The 20,605-nt window shown below is 38.6% G+C and overlaps 1 protein-coding gene across 1 annotated transcript; it reads right to left on the minus strand.

Annotated features, from left to right (window-relative positions):
* Positions 1-19,307: 19,307 nt before the first annotated feature.
* Positions 19,308-19,628, minus strand: LOC121436382 (mitochondrial import inner membrane translocase subunit Tim8 B-like). Its single transcript, XM_041636212.1, has one exon. It carries the CDS (start codon positions 19,626-19,628, stop codon positions 19,377-19,379), a length of 252 nt encoding a protein of 83 aa, XP_041492146.1. The 3' UTR covers positions 19,308-19,376.
* Between the last annotated feature and the right edge of the window lie 977 nt (positions 19,629-20,605).

Genomic DNA, 20,605 nt, shown 5'->3' on the forward strand with positions numbered 1-20,605 from the left:
AAATGGAGAACTCTCTCATTATTACCCAGAAAGAACAGACCCGAGAATCATAGTCCCAGAAGCTCATTAGAAGAAAATAGCTTTTAGATCTTAGACTTTTAAGTTGGGTTATAATGGTACATTTCTTTGTGGGTCTTAGTTTCTGTGAGTTTAATGCCTGCATTTTCTAATTGCCAGCTACTGCTTAGAATCCTTTCTGGCTTCTTCACAGGCATGGTGTGACATCTCTGCCACTTATTCTGCCCCCTGGGTCTCATCAGTTTTCTGTGAAACAACAAAGACCAGTTGTCATCCACTTGACTCATAATCACTTTGTGAGGATTAATGAGTTAAAGTTTGTAAAGTATCTCCAGCTCCTGAAAGTGATAAGTAGAAGCACAATTATTGATATTTTCCTACCTTTATTTAGACTTCAAAGGCCTTTCTCATCACCTTTGAGATTTTGACATAAGCTGTCTACAGTGGAGAATTTAATTTGTTTTACCTCCGTTCTGTCTGACATTTCTCTACCCTCACCCCATTGCTGGTGACTTTAAAGAAGAAATCTCAACCTTAACCTTTCATGTCTCCATCTGTTGAGATTTGTGTCTTTTCTTATTATTTTGTATATTTTATTCTACCATTTATAAGAATGCACTCTTAGACCTTTGCTACTAGCTAAATAACACAGAGACATAAAGGGCAGTCTACAGTAGCATGCCTATTCTGTATGGTGCCTGGTGAATGTATAGTGTGGGCCAATGATTAATCAACATTATTCACAAACTGCCTTCCCATGAGCTCTCATTCTAAGACTCACTATTAATTTAAATAGAGTTCAAAACAAATGTTGATTAATATATTCTGTGCATTAGCATATAGTGACTTCCCATCTTCATCCATCCCTAGCTTTGTCCAGATAGCAGAAAGAGAGGAGGGAAGCAGGGAGGGAGGGAAAGAGGGAGAGAGAGAGAGAGAGAGAGAGAGAAGAAGAAGGAGGAGGAGAGGAGAGGAGAGGAGAGGAGAGGAGAGGAGAAGAGAAGAGAATAGGAATAGGGCTGGGAAAGGAATAGTCTGTGTAGAAACTGTCACTTCAGGGATGTCAATTACTATACTTATGTCCACTGTGAGCTTGCTTTAGGAGTACAATAATAAAATTATAAAATTTTTAACATTTATTCAGCTAGGCAGTGTAGTTCTTTCAAAGAGCAGGATGATTTTTGCTTTGTTATTCACTGTTGCTGTAAGAGCAGCTCCATCTGTATACCCATGTTTGCTTCTCTTTTAAATCTTGCTGCTGCAAAGAAAACTCTTTAAATCCACCTGACTCCAATGATGAACTATTTTGCTTTCATTTTTGTACTAGTGAAGACAGATTTACTGGGCAGATAGTATTATTCATTAAAGAGCTAGCTCATACAAAGCTTATAGACAGAGAAGCTAAAACAATTATATGTAAAATATGAGTTTGAAAGGTAGTTCCAGTTTAAGCTCATTTCTCCATCAATCACCACACATGTATAACGAGTGTATTAGCATTGTCGTTGCCATTCTGCCTCATACTACTGAGCATTTAGTGAGTCCTTGATTCACTGCAGCCTTTGTCAGTATCTATCGAATGAGAAGTGGGAAAATCTTGGATTCTTTCCATCAGTCATCTTTGTATGGTGTGTGCCAATAATAGGCTGGCCATCAGGTAGGCCGTTCTTGATGAAGTAACTAAATATATTTTAATTTCTACCTTGCAAGCACTTTTTCAAGAGTTAAAAATTGGATGCACAGTTGGAACTCTGCTTCGTTAAGCTGTTGATCTTCTTTTGTTGCTTTGCTGGGAGACTTCTTTAAAAGCTCAACAAAATTAATGGCAACGAGTGTCATTATTCATTACTCAGCTTTGATTAAACAGGCATTCTAAATTGCTCAATGCATCATTCTATTTATGCTTTCAAAATCCTGTGATTGATCATGGGCAAGTTATCCATTTCTTGGAATCCTAGTTTCTTTGCCTATACAGTGCATAAAATTTTGGTTTGATCTTGGTTACCACTCAGGATTTCTGTCAATACTACATGAAACCCTGGAGCCTTTGGAAATTTGAGAGCTTGCTTGGGTCAGGCACTGAGCCAGGACCTAAGGTTACAGAAACAAATCTGGTATTGCCTTGTTGTCTTGGAGATTACAGTCTACAGAGGTAAGTAGACATTAAAAAATACAGATTACTATTTTATCACAGTTGTAATCAGTAGTACAAAGTAAAAAATAGGAAAATATTGACAAAAACTTTTTGTTCCATCAAAATTTCTTATTCTTCTTCTAGGTCCTTCCATGGACATTTGTTTAAAACCAAGTTTCAGAAAAATTCTGACAAGTCAATTTTTTTTTTTTTTTTTTTTTTTTTTGATGTTCAAGACAGGGTTTCTCTGTAGCTTTTGGCGCCTGTCCTGGAACTAGCTCTTGTAGACGAGACTGGCCTTGAACTCACAGACATCCATCTGCCTCTGCCTCCCAACTGCTGGGATTAAAGGCGTGCGCCACCACCACCTGGCCTGACAAGTCAATTAAATGATTACTAGATCCAAATGGTTTGATGTCCTTTAAGCCTTCATCTCCAGTGATGTCTGATTACGCTGGCCTTTTGTCAGCAAGAAGTCCAGCTCAATTTAGCCAGAATTCTCCTAGCTACCGATGTACTTCCTTTTAGTAATTTCCCATTCATTCGTTCATTTCCATGTGTTCTGTTCTTTTCTGTTGTTGTGACAAAATGCCATAACCCAGGGAACTTACAGAAGAGTTCACTTGGCCTTAGACTTGCAGAGGGAGAAGACTGCATGACAGCAGAAAGGAGGTCGCAGGTAGATAAGATGGCTGCAGCGGGGTGCTAGGAGCTCTCAACTTGCAGTACAGCATGAAGCAGAGACAGAACACAGGCAATGGCACAAGGTTCTGAAACTTTAAAACTCGCACTCACTGAAGGCCTTCCTCCACCAAAGCTGTAGCTTCTAGGTCTCCAACAGTGTCATCGACTGGGGACCGAGTGTTCAAGTACATAGGTCTGTGCAGGACACTTTTATTCCAGCCACCACACTGTATTTGGCATTGAGTAGAAGTTCACAGAGGCCTCTTTGAAATAGTACTGAATCAAATCCCCCCTCCCAGTCTCTTTGACGCCTCTTTGGCTCTGGTTTCTTGTGTGTCTGTGAGGGGGTATTGCAGAAAAACAGACCAGTAATGGGAGATCAGGGGGAAAAGGCTTCCTTGCAGGGAGTAATAGTAAATAAGATCTGAAGTAAAAGGGCTCCGGAGAGATTCAGAGGGAAGCTTAGGAAAAGCACACTACTGGGTCTCTATTGCGGTGGTGGGCTCTGTGAGCAAGGATAAATGGGAGGGTCAACAGAAATTGGTTTGTGGGCATTCAGAGGCTGTTGTGAAAAATTTGCAGTCTGCTTTATAGATTATAGACAAGATGGACAAGGGAGGGGCTGGAGAGAGGAAAGGGATGGGGAAAGTGTGTACTTCTATTCCAATTAATAACATATACTTTTTAAGAAGACAGGATGGAAATTGAATGTGTTGTCATGAGACCAAAAAAGTAGTTTTTAAGAAAACAGGCATGATATTTAAAATGGATATTTTTAAATGGGTAAAGTAGCTAAAAGGATGGTTTTTTTTTCAGATAGTGGAAATATTTCATAATTGGATTGTGGTGGTGATTGAATAATTATAATTTTATTTTAAAAGAACTAAATTTCACACTTAAAAAGTGATTTTTTTTGGTAAGAAGATTATTCTTCAATAAGCTTCAAAAAGGGAGAACTTCATCATTCAAAAGAGGTTTAGCAATTTAACTACAAAGAACAAGGAAAGACCTTTTTTTTTTTTAGTACATGGAGGTCTCTTCCAAGGTTCCAGCAGGATTAGGATTCTCTGTGAGGTGGTACCAAGTAGACATTGTGTGAAGCTGGGAAGGTGAGGTCGAAGTTACAGCAAAAATCCATGGATGCTGGAGATGCCTGAACCTTATGGCATCTGCTGAGAAATGCTGCACTCTGAGACTCAGTGTAGAGCCTTTCCAAGACAGCTTTTGTGGGCTGTAGGTAGCAGAGCTAGAGGGATGGGGCTCCCCAACTCTTTTGTTGCCTTGTTGATTTCATCACCAGCTCCAGATGCACAGCAGGGAGCTGCAGGATGTGGTTTTTGAAATATCTTAATTTGTTCTGATCTTTTTTTTGATATGTCCCCGTTGCTCCTTTTTTGGAATGAGAATCTTTACTCTTGGCTATTGTATGTTTGTAGTATTTTATTTTTAACTATATGGGGAACTCAACTTTATGAGATTGCTGGAGTCTCAGAAGAGATTTTGCACTTACACTTTTGAGAGAGTGTTGGAATTGTAAAGGACTATGAGGATTTTTAAAATCAAATGCATTTTTTTTACATGCACATATGAAGATGAAGGGTGTTCAGTTATTGCTTGACCATGCTATGTTTGGATGTCAGGTTGACAAGGGTAGAGCCCTGATGGTTAATCTTGACTGTTATCTTGATGGGATTTAAAGTAGTTGCAGAAATAATCCCCAGGTCGGGTCTATTAGGAAGTTCCTAGATTTGGATTACTTGAGGCAGGAAGAGCCAATCTGAATGTGGGTGAGACCTTTACATGGGCTGGGGTTCCAGACAGAATGAAAAGGGGGAAAGTGAGCCGAGCACCACCGTTCATCACTGAAGAGTCTGTCTTGGGAAGAAAAGAGGTCTTTCCATGTTCTTTGCAGTTAAATTGCTAAACCTCTTCCCACTGTTGCAGTTTATGCAAATGTACCTCTGCCTACTGAATGCGGACACAGGGTGAGCAATCACCTCACACTCTTGCCACCATGTCTCCTCTGTCATGATGGACTGGAGCCTCTTAGACCGTAAGCAAAAATTAAAGAAAAGGGAGAGAGAAAGAGAACAACAAATAGGGAAATTCTATAGGTTACATTACTGTGATCGAATTAAATTAACATTCAAAAGTGAGCAAATTTCTGGAAAGTATATTTGCAAATAAACGCATCAGTAGGAAGAGGTTTAATAATTTAACTTCAGAGAATGTGGACGACCTCCTTCCTCTCCAGTACAGACTTTCTGTCAGCCTCAAGGAAATGTCTGACAAAGGTTTAATCTGAGGGGAATCTGGCTAAAATGCTCAAACAATTGCTGCTCTTTGAAATGTGAATTTTATCCATCCACTGTTGTTACTGGTATTATTGCCAAACTCTGTGCCATTTGTCTTCTATTATGCAATTGTATCTTTATGAACTGTATTTTCCAGTTGTAAAATGATCTATAAATCTTTTGAAGCCATGTATTGAAGTAATCAGAACATAACATTGAATCTTTGAATTGCTATTTCACAAAGTGTTAACTCAAGATTCCTAGAAAAATCAAGTGTAGTCAATGCACTGTTCACATCAAAATTAATATTCATGTGTGCTTTGAATACTTAGAATTTGTTTATGATATCCTTACCATACTGCGATTTTCCACACTGGTTAGCAGAGGCGAACACTGTGTTTAATAACACCCCTCCCCCTTCCAGGTCAAATTGGTATCTTCCCTCTGAGCTAGGATTTTTTTTTTTTTGATAGTCCTTTACATTCAGCCAATGTGGGTTTGTTCCTGTGGTGCTCATTCTACTGAGTCATTGTACTAGCCATGGATGACAACGGGATCACTGAAACATGTCTCTTTTGCCCTGCTTGGAAAAGTATAAATTCATAGAACCTGGAAATAGCTTTAAAATCCTGCATAGTCGCTGATCCCCCAAATTCTGCCTTTAGAAATTTAATAAAAAGACATGTTCGTTCATTGTAGAGTAAAAGATGAAACTTGATGAATGTCACCTTGCTGATAACCAAAAAGATTTTAAGTTATTTAAATATCTATTATTCAGAGTTAAATTATAATATATATATATATGTATATATATATAATGAATATTATTCAGCCTTTGAACCTGGTGGTATGGAAGAGCATTGAATGGCCAGGCTTGTTTTAATATGCATAATTTTAGTGAAGAAAGACAGTATAAAAATATGTATCTGATCTTACTATTTGAAAAATGTATAGAAAAAGACTTGAAAGAGATGTAAGGGGACTTTAAGAATTATGACTTTTTGCTGATGTATTATATGTGATTTTTAATTTCTTCTTTGTGATTGTCTAATTTTTTTTTCATTTCTACAGGGAATATAATGTGTTATTTTTGTAATGAGCAAAAAAGTTACTGAAAAGAAGGAAAAAATTTTACTGCCATTTTCTTCTCCTTTTCTACGGAAAGAGTCCAGATGATTATGAATGTTAACCTTTCATTTTGATGACCGTTGGCAGCAAATGATACGGGTAGTTGATGCTTACATTCCTTTCACTAGAACCTAGAACCTCCGTTGAGAGCAATGGTCTGGGGGGGGGGGCATTAGCAGAGAATCACCCGTAGTTACTGAGCAGCCCTCAGTGTTAATATAGCAGCCAACAGTTCTCTAGTCTTGACCTCAGGAATTCCACATTTCAGCAAGTAAAGACCCTCAGTTATAGATAAACTATACAAGGAATCAGGTGTAACAAGAGCTATGAAAACTATAATAGATTAAGAGGGCAAAGAATGAGTAGTGTGGTATGTTCATACCAATGTAATTCTTAGACAGGGAGATGGAGAAGGAAACCCTGGCAAGATATTTGAGTTGACACCTAAAAGAAACTGAGAGCTAGATTCATTAAGTCATCTGGCTATGTTAGATATCTAACTAATACAGAGGAATAAAGCCAAAACACTCTCTCTCTCTCTCTCTCTCTCTCTCTCTCTCTCTCTCTCTCTCCCTCTGTGCTATAAAGGGTTGGATAGTATGGCTGCACACTAGAGACACAGCCAACCCAGTACTGCTCAGTCCACAAAGCTGAGTGCCTGACAGTCTCAATCTAGTGCTCAAGGCTGAAGCTCCTTAGAATGTTGCTGATACTGAGTCCATATTGGAAGACTGACACGCTGGAGTCTGACTTCAATGGATAATGATGGCAGCATCAATAGTAGATTGACTCCTTCAGGGAGAAGCAGAGACCTGCAAAGGCAACTACTGGAAGGTGCCTTCTACATTGAAAGCATGTGTTTATCTCTTAATCCCCTCTGGAAAAGTCCTCACAGATATACCCAAAAGTGTACCTCCTACATGCCTCAAAATCCCATCGAGTCGGCAAGATTAATCATTCCATTGGATGTCTAGGAAGTGGGAACAGTCAGCAGGCAGGGCCCAATATACCGGACGATAGTCAGACTTAAGAAGTAGGAGAGTTGGTGGGGTCAGAGGGTGAGGAGGTGACTGTCAGGAACTAGGTCAGATAGATTCAGAAGTTCCTGGAGGACAAACTATGATAGGACACAAAATCTAAAAAACATCACCCTGACTCTTCTAGGGAGACTGGACTGTGAGGCTGCAAGAGTGGTTAGAGTACTATCATAATTATTCAATCATAAGATTATCATAAGTCACCATAGGATCTAGCAATTCCATCTAGGTAAACACTCAGATTCCAAAAATGTGACCACCAACTTTTATAGTTTACTGTCCACCGCAGTCGAAAGCTGGAGGCAATCCATATGCACACTGGCAGAGCAATGGGTAGCATCAACATACAATAGACTACTGCTCAGTTTCAAAAGGAAAAGATGTTCTGACATACATGTCGCTGAACGCTCTAGCACTATTCTAAGTGAGATAAGCCAGGTACAATAGAAACAGCCTTGTATGGTTCCATTGCTGCCTGGGAAAATCAGTTCCATGAAGACTGAAAGCAAAGAGGTTAGCAGGGGCTGAAGTGGTGATGGCGGTATGTCACTGTGAATATAGCAAACATTATGGAGTGTTATGCTTCAATGGTTAAAGTGATAAATTTTATGTTAGTGCTTATTTTACCACAATTAAAAAATATGATGTTGGCTTGAAGTAAGGAGCAAAAGTGGAGAGCTGGTGGTAAGAATTTCTGGATTTCATATATATTTTGAAGATGAGATCATGAGATTTCAATTAGCTTTCATTTCTAAGAACAATGTACAAGTCAATGATAATACCAACCTTATGGGTCTGAGGAACTGAAACCATAGAGTTGTCCTTTTCTGATATGAGAGGAATTGTGGGTGAAGAAGGTAAAGGGGCGGGGGAAGGTATGATGATTAATACTGTCATCTTGGCAGGATCTAGATTCACCTAGAAGACCTGTGTCTAGGCATTTCTATGAGGGATTATCTAGATTGCATTAACTGAGATGGGATACCTGCCTTTACTCTGGGTGACACCTTTCCATAGGCAGAGGTGCTGGATGAATAAAAGAGAAGGCCAGCTGCATGCTAACCTTGACTGCGCCCTGCTTCCTGAGTAGGTTTAATGTGCTTAGCTGCCTCAAGCTCTGGCAACCATGACTCCCCCTTCCCAAGGGACCATATCCTAGAACTGTGAGCATAAAAATCTTCTTCCTTTAAGTTGCCTTTGTCAGGGTGTTTTAGCAAAGCAGCAGGAAATGCAACTGATACAAAGAGGAAGGTTTCCAGATGTGCTAAGGGTTGAGATGCTTATGAGGCTTCAGATGAAAAGGGAGAGTTGTTGCTGTACCAATCACTAGTTCCTCCAGCTAGGCTCCCTCTCAGAAATCCTTCAGCATTTTACCGCAAGAGGCTCAGGATAGGACCTACAGTTTGAAATACACCAATTAGATAATGATGTCAGATTCTTCTTCGAAGCAAACAGGGACACAAATGAGTAAGAGGATAAAATGGAGCGAGTCAGCTTTCTAGGACAATAGAGAAGGAGCTGGGGTGTTCCTGTGATTATCCTGATGCAGACTTGTGACTGTGTAATCCAGGGCTAATTGCACTTTTGAAATCAGTACATTTTGTTCATTATCTTTTTTTTTTTAATCAAGAGGTGGCCCTAATTTGCCTGCTCTTCAGATGAAGTTTAATGGAAGAATCTCAGAGTCGCCCTGTCCTCTTTTACTTGACAAATTAGGGTAATATAGAATAAAATCCAACCTGAGCTCAAAGTTGTTAAATACTTTAATTTTCATCTGTGTTTTGTGTTGGAAAAGAATTTTAATATTAAAGGACAGCTGTAGACTGCTAATGACTTGAATACAGTTTGACTGTTTTCATGAAGTGCTCTGTGGGATGTCAGAATATTTAATTCAGGATGTTAAAAACATCCCAAAATGTCACAATAATTATATCACAGCAGGCAATTAAAACACTGGAAAATGCCAACTGACTAAGAGTGTTCCTTGTTATTTAGGAAACTATTAAGAACCTGACATATAAAGTTAAAAAAAAAACTGGGTATAACTTTCTATGTCAACAGACAATTTTATCATCAGATAGGAAACCTGCGCTTGATACAGTCAGGGCCATGCTTAAAATGCAGCCTCAGAACTAAGGCACCCACTTGATCTTTCACTCTAGAATATCTATATTCACACATTATAAAAAAACATTGTTTGGTTTTACATACCATACCATATGTGCTGCGATACCCTTCACACAATGGCTGTGTTAATTATATCTTATGTTGGCAGCCTTAACTGATCTGATTTTAACATCTTAAATTATGGGCAATAGAATTATTTCCTTTTTTTTTCTTCAAGCTGTATTTTTCTAAATCCTAATGGATTAACAATGTAATGCAAAAGTCCAGGGGCAGTGTTTGCATAATCCCTGAGGATTAGAGTGTCATTTTCAATAGGGATGTTAAGAACTGACTAGGATGGGCTGAAAGGGAATATATTCAAGCACAATGCATACAGAAAATCGAGTGTACACCAAGTCCCAGGTGTGGCAATTCAATCCATATATGTTTATTTTTAATATGGATGAACGATTTGCCCACATAACTGTAGCACCTGCAAGGTTGATTGATGTGGGATTTCCCTCTGTATGCTGTAATTATCATTGATAAATAAAGGAACTGCTTTGGGCCTATAGTAGAGCTATAGATGAACAGAGCTAGGTGGGGAAAACTAAATGGATGCTGGGAGAAAGGAGGCAGAGTCAGAGAGAAGCCATGGAGCCCCACTGGAACCAGAATGGAACTTGAGCTGGTAAGTCACAGCCATGTGGCGATACACAGATTAATAGAAAAGGGCTAAATTAATATGTAAGAGTTTAGCCAATAAGAAGCTAGAGCTTAAGGGCCAAGCAGTAATTTAAATAATATGGTTTCTGTGTGATTATTTTGGTTCTGGGAAGCTGGGACAAGCAAGTGGATTTCTTCCAACAGTTGATAGTTGTGACAAAGAACCCAATTTTTAAAATCCATGTATGAGTTTGAAATGGGTCCTTTGAAAGGTTAAAGCTTATCTTTAACAAACATACTTAAGCAGTACTTATTATGTTATTTAATTAGTACCATAGCATTCATAGCAAAAATTATGACAATTGGCATATTGGTTTTATTGGCAGGAAATAGTATGGAAAACAATTGTCTGACTTTCAAGACAAGGATGATTAAGTAAGGTTATGTCATAGGGCACCTATCAGAGAGAGTAATTGCTTAAAACATTTTAGTGCCTTCTTGACTTGTGAAAACATACACCTCACCACCATAAAGAACTATGGTATAAAGATGGCATTTGAGTAGGATATAAAGGATTATAGATCAGATAGGATGGGAAGGCAATGTCTTGGGAAAATGTTCAAGCATAGGGTAGGTTTCAGTCTGATCACAATTTTCAGAAATACAAAAATTTCACTACCAAATGAGAAATAAAATTGAATATTTAGCGTGGGAAAACACAGCACATTTAAAATGTTATTATTGTTAGTATTACTATGTGTGTGTGTGGGTAAGTATGTGTGCTGTATGGTTGTATGTATGCAATGGCACATATTTGGAAGTTAAAGGACAACTTGTGGGGGTTGATTCTTCTACCATGTGGGTTATGGAAATTGAACTCAGGATACTGGGCTTGCCAGCAAGTGCCTTTACCTACTGAGCCCCACACAGTGAGGTAAAGGCCAGGAAATAACCATTTTAAAAATCTGAAAAATGTCACAAATATCCTCAAATGAAAAAAATATTTTATTTTAAATGATGAACCATCTGCACACAGCTAGAATACCTGTGTTGTTATTCAAGTTGTATATTTTTAATTATATTTTTATATGACAATAATTTTGTGAATTTTTTCCTATAGCGCATGGGAGAAAAATTAATCAGTCTTTTCTTTGGCATGGTAGTCAAGTTTGATTTTTAAAATATGATCTTTTGAGATACCTTTCATCTTCACAGCTCATTATTTATATTCTGTGTACATATTTAATAATGCTGTCAAGTTTGGGGAAACCTCTACAGTTGCTTTCAAATACATGTTGTAAGATTCTGGGCATTTCAAGTTTCTTGTTTGGTGACAAATCTTCAGTACTGGTAGAGTTAATGCAGGCAGTAAGCAATTTGCCCCTTTGCATGAGAGTGCTAGCCGTCATCTTTGTTGGTGTAAGTATTTCATGCTAAATCAGCAAGAAATTTAAGCGTGTTCCTAATATGTTCACATCATTTACTCTTCTTCATTAATTAGATTAGTGAAGTAGCCAGAAGACTGTTCGTTACTTCTATTCAAAATGTATTTCTTTCTCTTGGTCGTTTTATTTGATACGATGTGGAAGATTGTTGTTATAATTTGCTTATCAATGTCAGAACAATTCCTTTTGATTTCCTTTTTTATTGCTCACTTTAACTTGAAATAGACCAACTGTTTAAAAATAATTTAAAAGTGGTAATAAGACTCTTCCTATTCACCTACCTTAGGAATCTATAGTTCTCAATTCCCATACCTGTTTTATGGAAATGATTTTCTAAATGACAATAAAAATTGTGTCTTTACAATTCATCAATCATGCCATACCCATCCAGAAGAAAGTACTGCCTACACTGAGGTGACTTGCAATGGATTTCCCGTTCACAGTTAGACACGACTGTGACACTAGACTCAGGTTGGAGGAATAGATGATATGACTGATATGACATTAGCCTGATGTCCCCACCTTCCAAGTCAGTCCAACACCAGCTGGCATGAGAGGAACTTAGAAGTAGAGGAAGTCAGTGTGGAGTAGACAGCTGTTGTCTTTCTGTTTAAGAATTCCAAGAACATGAGCTCGTGACAACATCTTGCTAGGGTCCATACCAGGCCCTTGGAATGATTCTGAGGAAGTGGAGACCCGGAAGCTTCATCATTAATTTTGTGATGGTCCATTATGATTTATTTTTTGCCAGATGTTCCAGCATAGCATCCGATCACTTTCTTCCTTTGCTTTATCTGGGTGAGCACTATTTATTTATTTATTTTTTAGAAAGTCTTTGACTCTGACATGCTCTGTTTACCCTGGGGCATTAATCAGTGCTGTCCTCTGTTGGCCTAAATATCCATCTTTCATCTGTCATCTGAGAAGTCACTTAGTTTTCCCTGGTTACCCAAGTGTGATATTAAAGTATTCCTTCACATTGTCAATATGGTTCATTAATATCTTAAATACTCTTAATAAAAACTGTGACAAGCCGGGTGGTGGTGGCGCACGCCTTTAATCCCAGCACTCGGGAGGCAGACGCAGGCAGATCTCTGTGAGTTCGAGACCAGCCTGGTCTACAGAGCTAGTTGCAGGACCAGGCTCCAAAGCCACAGAGAAACCCTGTCTCGAAAAACCAAAAAAAAAAAAAACAAAAAAAAAAACAAACAAAAAAAAACAAACAAACAAAAAAAAAAAACAAAAACAGGGCTGGAGAGATGGCTCAGAGGTTAAGAGCATTGCCTGCTCTTCCAAAGGTCCTGAGTTCAATTCCCAGCAACCACATGGTGGCTCACAACCATCTGTAATGAGGTCTGGTGCCCTCTTCTGGCCTTCAGGCACACACAGACAGAATATTGTATACATAATAAATAAATAAATAAATAAATAAAAACAAAAATATCCAAAAAAAAAAAACTGTGACAAATGGTATGATGTATCAAGAAGAAATCCACATCTTATCCAATGAATTTAGTATGTATGTATCATCTTGCATGTATTCACCTTAGGGGCAAGTTTCTGAGATAAAGGACTTTGCCTTTCTTCTTTTATATGGTCCTACCTCTAAGCACAGTTCCTGGGACATCTGATAAATATTACTTGAAAGGTCAAAATGGTAAAAGGGAGCACTCTAGGCTGAGGGCACGATATCAACAGAGAAATCTAAAAGGGGTGAAAACCAAGCTCTAAGCTGTGGGGGTCAGAATTCAGTGTTTTAATTCCATGCTTATCAGCTAGGTAAGCACTGGGAGTTGCACTGCAACTCTAAGCGGTGGGGGTCAGAATTCGGTGTTTTAATTCCATGCTTATCAGCTAGGTAAGCACTGGGAGTTGCACTGCAACTCTAAGCGGTGGGGGTCAGAATTCGGTGTTTTAATTCCATGCTTATCAGCTAGGTAAGCACTGGGAGTTGCACTGCATTCCTGTGCCTCAGTTTCTTCATCTGAAAACTGTAGGTAGCAGTCATGCCAGCACCACACGGGCCATGTAAATTTAATAAGTTAAAATATGTACTTAGAACAATGTCTGATACAAGCAGACATTGATAGAAGCAGCCAGACCATTTTCATCATAAAAATGTAGATATTATTCTATTGAAATTTTGCTAGTGTTTTAGCCTTTACATCTTTCACATCAACCTGTCATTCATAAGACACAAGGTTGAGTCTGAGTAAAAGACTTTAGAGAGCATTAATTCAAACTTTCCATTTTCCAGAGGAGGAGATTTGGAGTAGTAAACATCAATCAGGATTTCTTCACATTGGTCAGCTAGCTCAGCAGGACCAGGGCCGGAATGCAGTCCCGGCTAAATCAAGCTAGGGCTAGTTTAGAACTGGGGAGTTTGGTGCCCTGAGTCTTGAGTGAAATGGGAGGGAAAGTGACTGGGCTGCCTCTGATGATGGAGTCTGCTTTGTTTCAAAATGAATTATCCACTAAGATGACTTCACACGTCCCATCACATGGGTCAAAGTGAGTGTCTAAGAGCTTAGAAGAATAAAACTAGTACCACAGTAGATTTGTGTCCCATGATCCAACCTACACACACTGTCTTTATTCAGATGTGATAGATGGCCCATGCGAAGGGTGGAGAGCTGTCAAGGTAATTCTAGATTCTAGCTCTTAGTTTCTGTATCAGAAAACTGCAGAAATAGCCCCTCCTTACAGTATCTTCTGTTTATGTCTACATACTGAGATCCCTGAACTGGAGGTGCCAATCTGTCTGTGGCATTTGAAACATAAACAAGGGGAATTCTGGGATTATAGTCATGCTACCTCCGGGATTGCTATAACTTCTGCCAAAAGTTAAGTATAGACCTTACCATAAAACATGGATTTAGCCTGCTCAATTCTCCATTGAAAAGTAACTTTAAACTGATTTAGCTCAGAGATCAGCAAGACAAAAGTGTGATTGAATAGTTCAAACTAGACAATAGATAATTAACTGTATTTGATTTTTTCCAATTTCAGGATTACATACCCAGAATACTGAAAACAATGAAAAGGTTAATAGATAGATGATATGGATAGAAACCTGCCTTCAGCTTATCTTCAGAGTGTTGTTTTGCAGTGAGTTTGTCAGAAGTGTAACTTAATATTTATTGTTGCATTTCATCTCTGCTCATTAAATAAAATGTATTTGGAAATAAATTTTGAACCACTACCAGTGATGGAAAGTGCAGTGTGCTAATGAGTGTAAGTGTGATGATAACTAAGGAGTGGATTTTGTCTCCAAACAGCTTTTTTTGAAGGTGGTTGGTAAAAATCCTCTCTTTTTAAATTGTCTTTTGGGTAGGGGAGATGGCTCATTGGATAAGGTGCTTGCTTGACAAGTGTGAGGATAAGGATTTGGATTCCCCAGACCCAACGAAAGAGCTGTAAAAGCTGGGCAGATATGGTGGCCAGCCTGAAGACCCAATGTTCAGGAGATGGAGATGAGGGATGGAGGTATAAAAGCTGGGTGGACATGGTGGCCAGCCTGCAAACCCAACATGCAGGAGGTGGAGATGAGGGATCTCCAGAGCAGCTGCATAGCTAGGCTGGCTTAATCATCAATCTCTGGATTCTGAAATTCTAAGATTCTGCCTTAATATCTAAGAAGTACAGAGATTGAGAAGACACCCAACACTAACCTTTGGTTGTACCAGCACATATACATGTACTCTTGTTCATGCAAACACATATACACCCTCACTACATATATACATAGGAAAATTTTTCTTTTTTACTTTCATGTTGAATCGTATCCCCTGGACTAATTGCTTGTGGTGGCAGTGTCATCTTCCATAATATAGAGCAACTTCTTTTGGTTACATACAGTTTACTCTTCAACCTTTAGTTAGACTGCAATTACTATGCATTGCATTAGCTCTCTTCATTCCCACTCCCTACTGCAGACATCTAGGCAGTATTGGAAAAGATAAGGTGGTGATCCTTAGAATAATGCCCCCGCCTATGACTGCTTATGAGCAATGAAGCAGAAAGAGACTTTTGTTTGGTTCATTCTGGTTTGGGGAAGGAAAAACAATAACAGACCTCCCCCTCCCTTGCTGTGTTCAAGTCTGTTGCCTGAAGACTATTACCTGTCATTTTATTTCCTGAATACTATAGGCAGTCAAATGAATGCTCTTCAAACCAAACAATATTTAGAATTAAGAGATGTTTCATATGCCACATGCTAAGATTTTTCTTATTTGAAGTACATGTATTCTGTATGTAGTTTACACCTAGATAAAGTAGTATTTTAATGTCGGCATGTGAAAGTTGATTTGTAACTATGAAGACTAATGAATAATTTGATTTTTTCCCTAGGCAGTTTAGAAAAATTTCCAACCTTTACCATTGAGCTGTGCATGTGTGTGCATCTAAAACTTGGCTTAATTGTCTTGTAATCTTCAAATCTGACTACTGACGTGACTGAGATGAATTGTGGCATGCCAACTTGTCCTTGGCAGTAGCTGGGAAGTAGCAGATATGGGACTAACTGGGAGCTCGTCATCTTAACTACTCTCCCCTCTCTTCCAGCATCAGCTACATTTGTAGGGCCCGTGGCATCCTCATACTGTGTCTTTGTGACCTAAATGGGACTCTACTTGTATCTTCAGGCATTATCTTGTCCTGAAAATCAGAGTCTGGTTTTCATTGATTCCAATCATAAGTTCAGAGCAGGCAGATGACCAATGCAGACTCAATGTAAAAGCTTCCCAGCCTTTTGGAAAGAGGTTTAGGTGGCAGCTCCTCTTTTCTTATGGCGCTGTCATTGGGAGGGGCTGGATTGGTTACTACTGTGTGGCCTTGAATAAAAGCCAAGAGAGCAGAAGGTAATGATAGATTAGGAGGAAAAGAGCAACTATGCTGCCAACACCATTTGGTCACCTGCAGTTAACCACACCCAAAAGTCAGCCTCACCTTTGGACAGTTTTGTCCCCACAGGGAAAAGTTTTATTTGCTTGAGCCTACTTGGTTTGGGTTTTTAGTCCTAAACCATATAACTGCATAGGTGAGTAAGTTAGTTTCAATTTTCAAGGACACTTTCTCAATCTAGAAAATAAATTCTTTTTTATAGCCTGCTATGGCTGTGTAGTGATGGCTCCATCTTGCTTCTTGAAGGACCAACTACATATCACACTAAAGGCAATGAGTATTCTTTAGTATCTGGCAACTACAAATTACCCTTTGCGTTTTTTGTTTCTTTATCTCTCAGTAAGTAGTTCACATTCTTAAGGCTAAATGAGCCTAGGAAAGATGTGTTGTGTCCCAAGATTTTGACTAAAGACTACTAGCATATCATTTTTTAAGCTATTGATAAAAACATCCAAGAACTCAGTTAAAAGTTGACATTGTAGAAAGCAGATGATGTCTCTTCTGATGTGACAAGAATTTGCATTAAATCCATGCATTAGTTTGGCATGAAATAATGTGTGTGTTACATTATGACCGTAGAAATTTCTCTCTGTAATTTGCTAAGTGGGATTATAAATAGTTAGTCAAGAAAATGTAGTGTTTTAAAAGTGCAAGGCTAACAAAGGTTATCTATCTATCTATCTATCTATCTATCTATCTATCTATCATCTATTTATTCATCATTTTTCTACCTGTGATATATCTATTTTTACCATTATACATGTATATATATATATATTTAGTTACACATTAAATTTTTTCAACATTTATTTATTTCTCCTTATGTTAATGAATGTTTTGCCTGCATGTATGTATGTGAACTGTGTGCATGCCGAAAATCACTTCTTTGCATTTAAGAGATGTTAAGAAATTGATTGTTATATAAAAAATGTGCCTCACTCACAGAAAGAATGGAATGATGGGAAAAATTATTTCTACCACTACTTCTCTCCTCACAGGTGAGAATTAAATCTTTGAACTTGCCAAAGTGCTCATGTAGGAATACTGAATGACCAATAGGAAAAAGTGATCAATTACTTTACAGTCGTGTTTGCATTGTGCGTGGTGCACAAGGAATGTTACATTGTGAGAAGATATTGCATTTGGTAAAATTATATGGACACCTTTTTAAAATCCTCATGACAAATGACATGTTCAGAAGTTTCTAGGAAGTTATTATTTTCTCTAGAAAGAATAGGGTGTTTTGTAATTCCATACTTAGGCATACATATTTTCTTGAATGTAAAATCCCATTCCTTTTTTTCTACACATATAATACAGCATGCCTTCTAAGATAGGCTCTGAGAACTTTGCTCCCCTGAGCTCCTCTCCTAGGCTTTAGATTGTTCTGGCCATGATTCCAGAACTGAGTCATGGTTTTGCTGTAAAATCAGTCACATTATTTGCTCAAGTTCAAATCTCTACTACTGGGGTTCTAGATAATTGAATTTGAGGAATTTTTTTGGGTACTATAACTGTCCCCAAAACACATTTTCTGGATGAATAAATAACCTTAGTGATCCTCATTTGAGGGCAGCTTGTAATTAAAATTATTATGGCCATCCATATTAAACACGTAATATAGGCCAGGCAATTGACTTAAGCTGTAATTTATTATAATTTAATCTTTAACCCTGCCAACTACATCTCTATCCATATTTTGTAGATGACTCAGTGGAGGCTCAGAAAGGTGCAGAAGGCTTCGTCATGTCACTGGTAAAGGGTGACACAGTGATTAAACTCTGTGTTCATTCCTTCACAACCTCTCTCTAATTTTGCTTGAAGTTATTATTTAAAAAAAATTCTACAATGCTTCCTTTTAATAATTCTCTGAACATTCTCTTGAGGGCTCTGCTTCCTGCTTGATTCATGCTACCTGCTTCCGTCTACAAAATCAAATAAGCCAGTTTGTGCAGCTCCTTCCTCAGGAAATCTGGAAAACTGGGCTGTTCTCTCTAGGAAGACTAACCATTCATCTCCATTTATTGGCCTGGCTCACAATTAACCCCTTGCAGCTCACATGGCCATGGGCTGATGGTCTTAGCGTAAGTCGAAAATAAGGTTTTATTCTTCAATAGCTGAAGCAGGAAACAGAAGTAAAATTTGGGTAGGGCTGATTAACATAGAGCTTATTTGTATGTTATTTCAGCTTATCTTAATTTCAATTCTTTGTCCCTCCGGGAAAGACCTGCCTTACGCCTGTTGCATGCTGTGGTTTGTGTCGCCCCAATGATTGCTAACTACCACTCTGTCTTTTTGTCCTGGTGTGGATTGTCACCAGTCTGAAGAGAAGCGAAAAACAAAGGAGCAGTGTTGTTAACACACCAGATACGCGTGTGACTCAATACAGCATACACACCCTTCACTGTCTGCCTTTCCCCCTGGTTCCTCTTTAATAAGGTTGTTTATTATTCTGAGATTATGTCCTCTTGTCTAATATTGACATTAAAATACCTTTTAAAGGAGTTAAGATGTAAGTAGAAGTTCTATTAGTGTCTGTCCCAGACAGGATAAAGAGGTCTCAGAAAACTCTGTTTCTTTCCCCAGTTATTACTGAACAAAGTTTATAGGTCCGCAAGGTTCTAGAGTTCTGAATCTATGTCCCCTACTTCCTTCCTTCTTTGAACCTTGATTTTTCTGATCAACCCTCATGATCACCTTCTGTTTCCAAAGTTAAGAGGCTAAAGTTGTTTTTTTTTTTTTGAGACTTAACATTTATTAACTGGTGTTATACAACCTGAAATTACTGAATTCCAATAAATAAAATTTCACTTTTGGACATTTGATCTGTTACTTTTTAGCACCAACAGATTTTTAGTAACTGCCTGATGATAGCCTGATACATTGACCACTCTTTCTCCACTGGCCATTCAATCTGCTCAGTAACAAGTCTTTTGGGTCTTCCATCGTTCTGAGGTATGGCCTACTGTCCTCCTTTCTGTACAATCTGGGCAAACCGACCGGTGATAGCAAGAGTAATGTCAATGAAGCGGGCCATGCAGCTAGAGAGGCAGTTTTCAGTGCGGGAGTCTAGCCGATTTCCTGGCTTCTCAACACACTTATCCCAACATAGTTCCATGAAGTGATGCACCTGCGCAGTGAACTGCGCCTTCTGCTGCTCCGCTGCCACCAGGCGCTGTAACTCCGCTTCGTCTGCTTCTCCTAGCTCGGCCATTGTCAGCGTGGGTTACCGAGACTAAAGTTTTAAAAATAGTTTTACATCTCCAGAACGTGTCTCAGCTGTTATCTTTACTCTTTATTGGGATTAGAATATGGTATCTTGTATTATAAGCAACTTACATGTTGTTTAAGTAGTCTCTCTTGAAGTAGTTGTTTAAAACTTTCTAAAACGCTTTCTTCTAATAATGCCTTGAACACTGTCTTGAGGGCTCTGTTTCCTGTGTGGTGGGAGTGCTGTCTTTCATGTGCTTGCTGTGCTGAGGACCTGAGTTCAACCCCATCACCCATGGAAAAACTTGGCATGGTGGTACACTTCTTATTCCAGTTCTGGAGAGAAAAAAGAAGAGAGGACCTGAGGGGCTTGCTGGTTAGCAATAAACATAATTGATGAGCTCCAGTTCCCCGTGAGAGATGTTTTCTTACAGACCAAAGCAAAACAACACAACAACAAAAGACCTAAACAAACCCAAACCAAATAAACAAATAAAGACCAAGATAGGCATCTCCTGAGGAATGATGCGCACGCGCGCGCACACACACACACACACACACACACACCCCACAACCATAACAACCACTAACCAAAGCAAGAAGCATTGCTTTCTTCTTATGTATTTGCTAGACTGGAACATGGTGGCAGGTTCTGAAAATTAATTCAAAAAAATACAACAGATAAAAATGATATTTATTTCATTTTTCAAACCACTTTTGAAAGTGTTTTCATTCGAACTCATTTAATTCTTCTAAGAACCTAGAGAGAGGTTTCACTGTCACATTGTGTTGTACAGAGGAAACTGTGAGAAAAGGAATTTCCTAACCTGTCTGGAGTCACAGGAATTTTACTCGGCAATGGTTCTGAGTAAATTTGAATTCCCAATGTTCATACCTATTTAGGGATAAATAACAAAGAGCAGTCACAAGTGCAATGACTGGGATTAAGATGCTCCAGGAGCTGCAGGTCTGCTAAGGGCT

The sequence above is a fragment of the Microtus oregoni genome, unplaced genomic scaffold (genome assembly GCF_018167655.1).
Source record: "Microtus oregoni isolate MIOR12 unplaced genomic scaffold, Mior012 000049F_ref0000343, whole genome shotgun sequence".
NCBI classification, from domain to species: domain Eukaryota; kingdom Metazoa; phylum Chordata; class Mammalia; order Rodentia; family Cricetidae; genus Microtus; species Microtus oregoni.

What these genes read in the sequence shown, in the direction of transcription:
- LOC121436382 (XM_041636212.1), bottom strand. Translation starts at nt 19,628, where the DNA reads ATGGCCGAGCTAGGAGAAGCAGACGAAGCGGAGTTACAGCGCCTGGTG.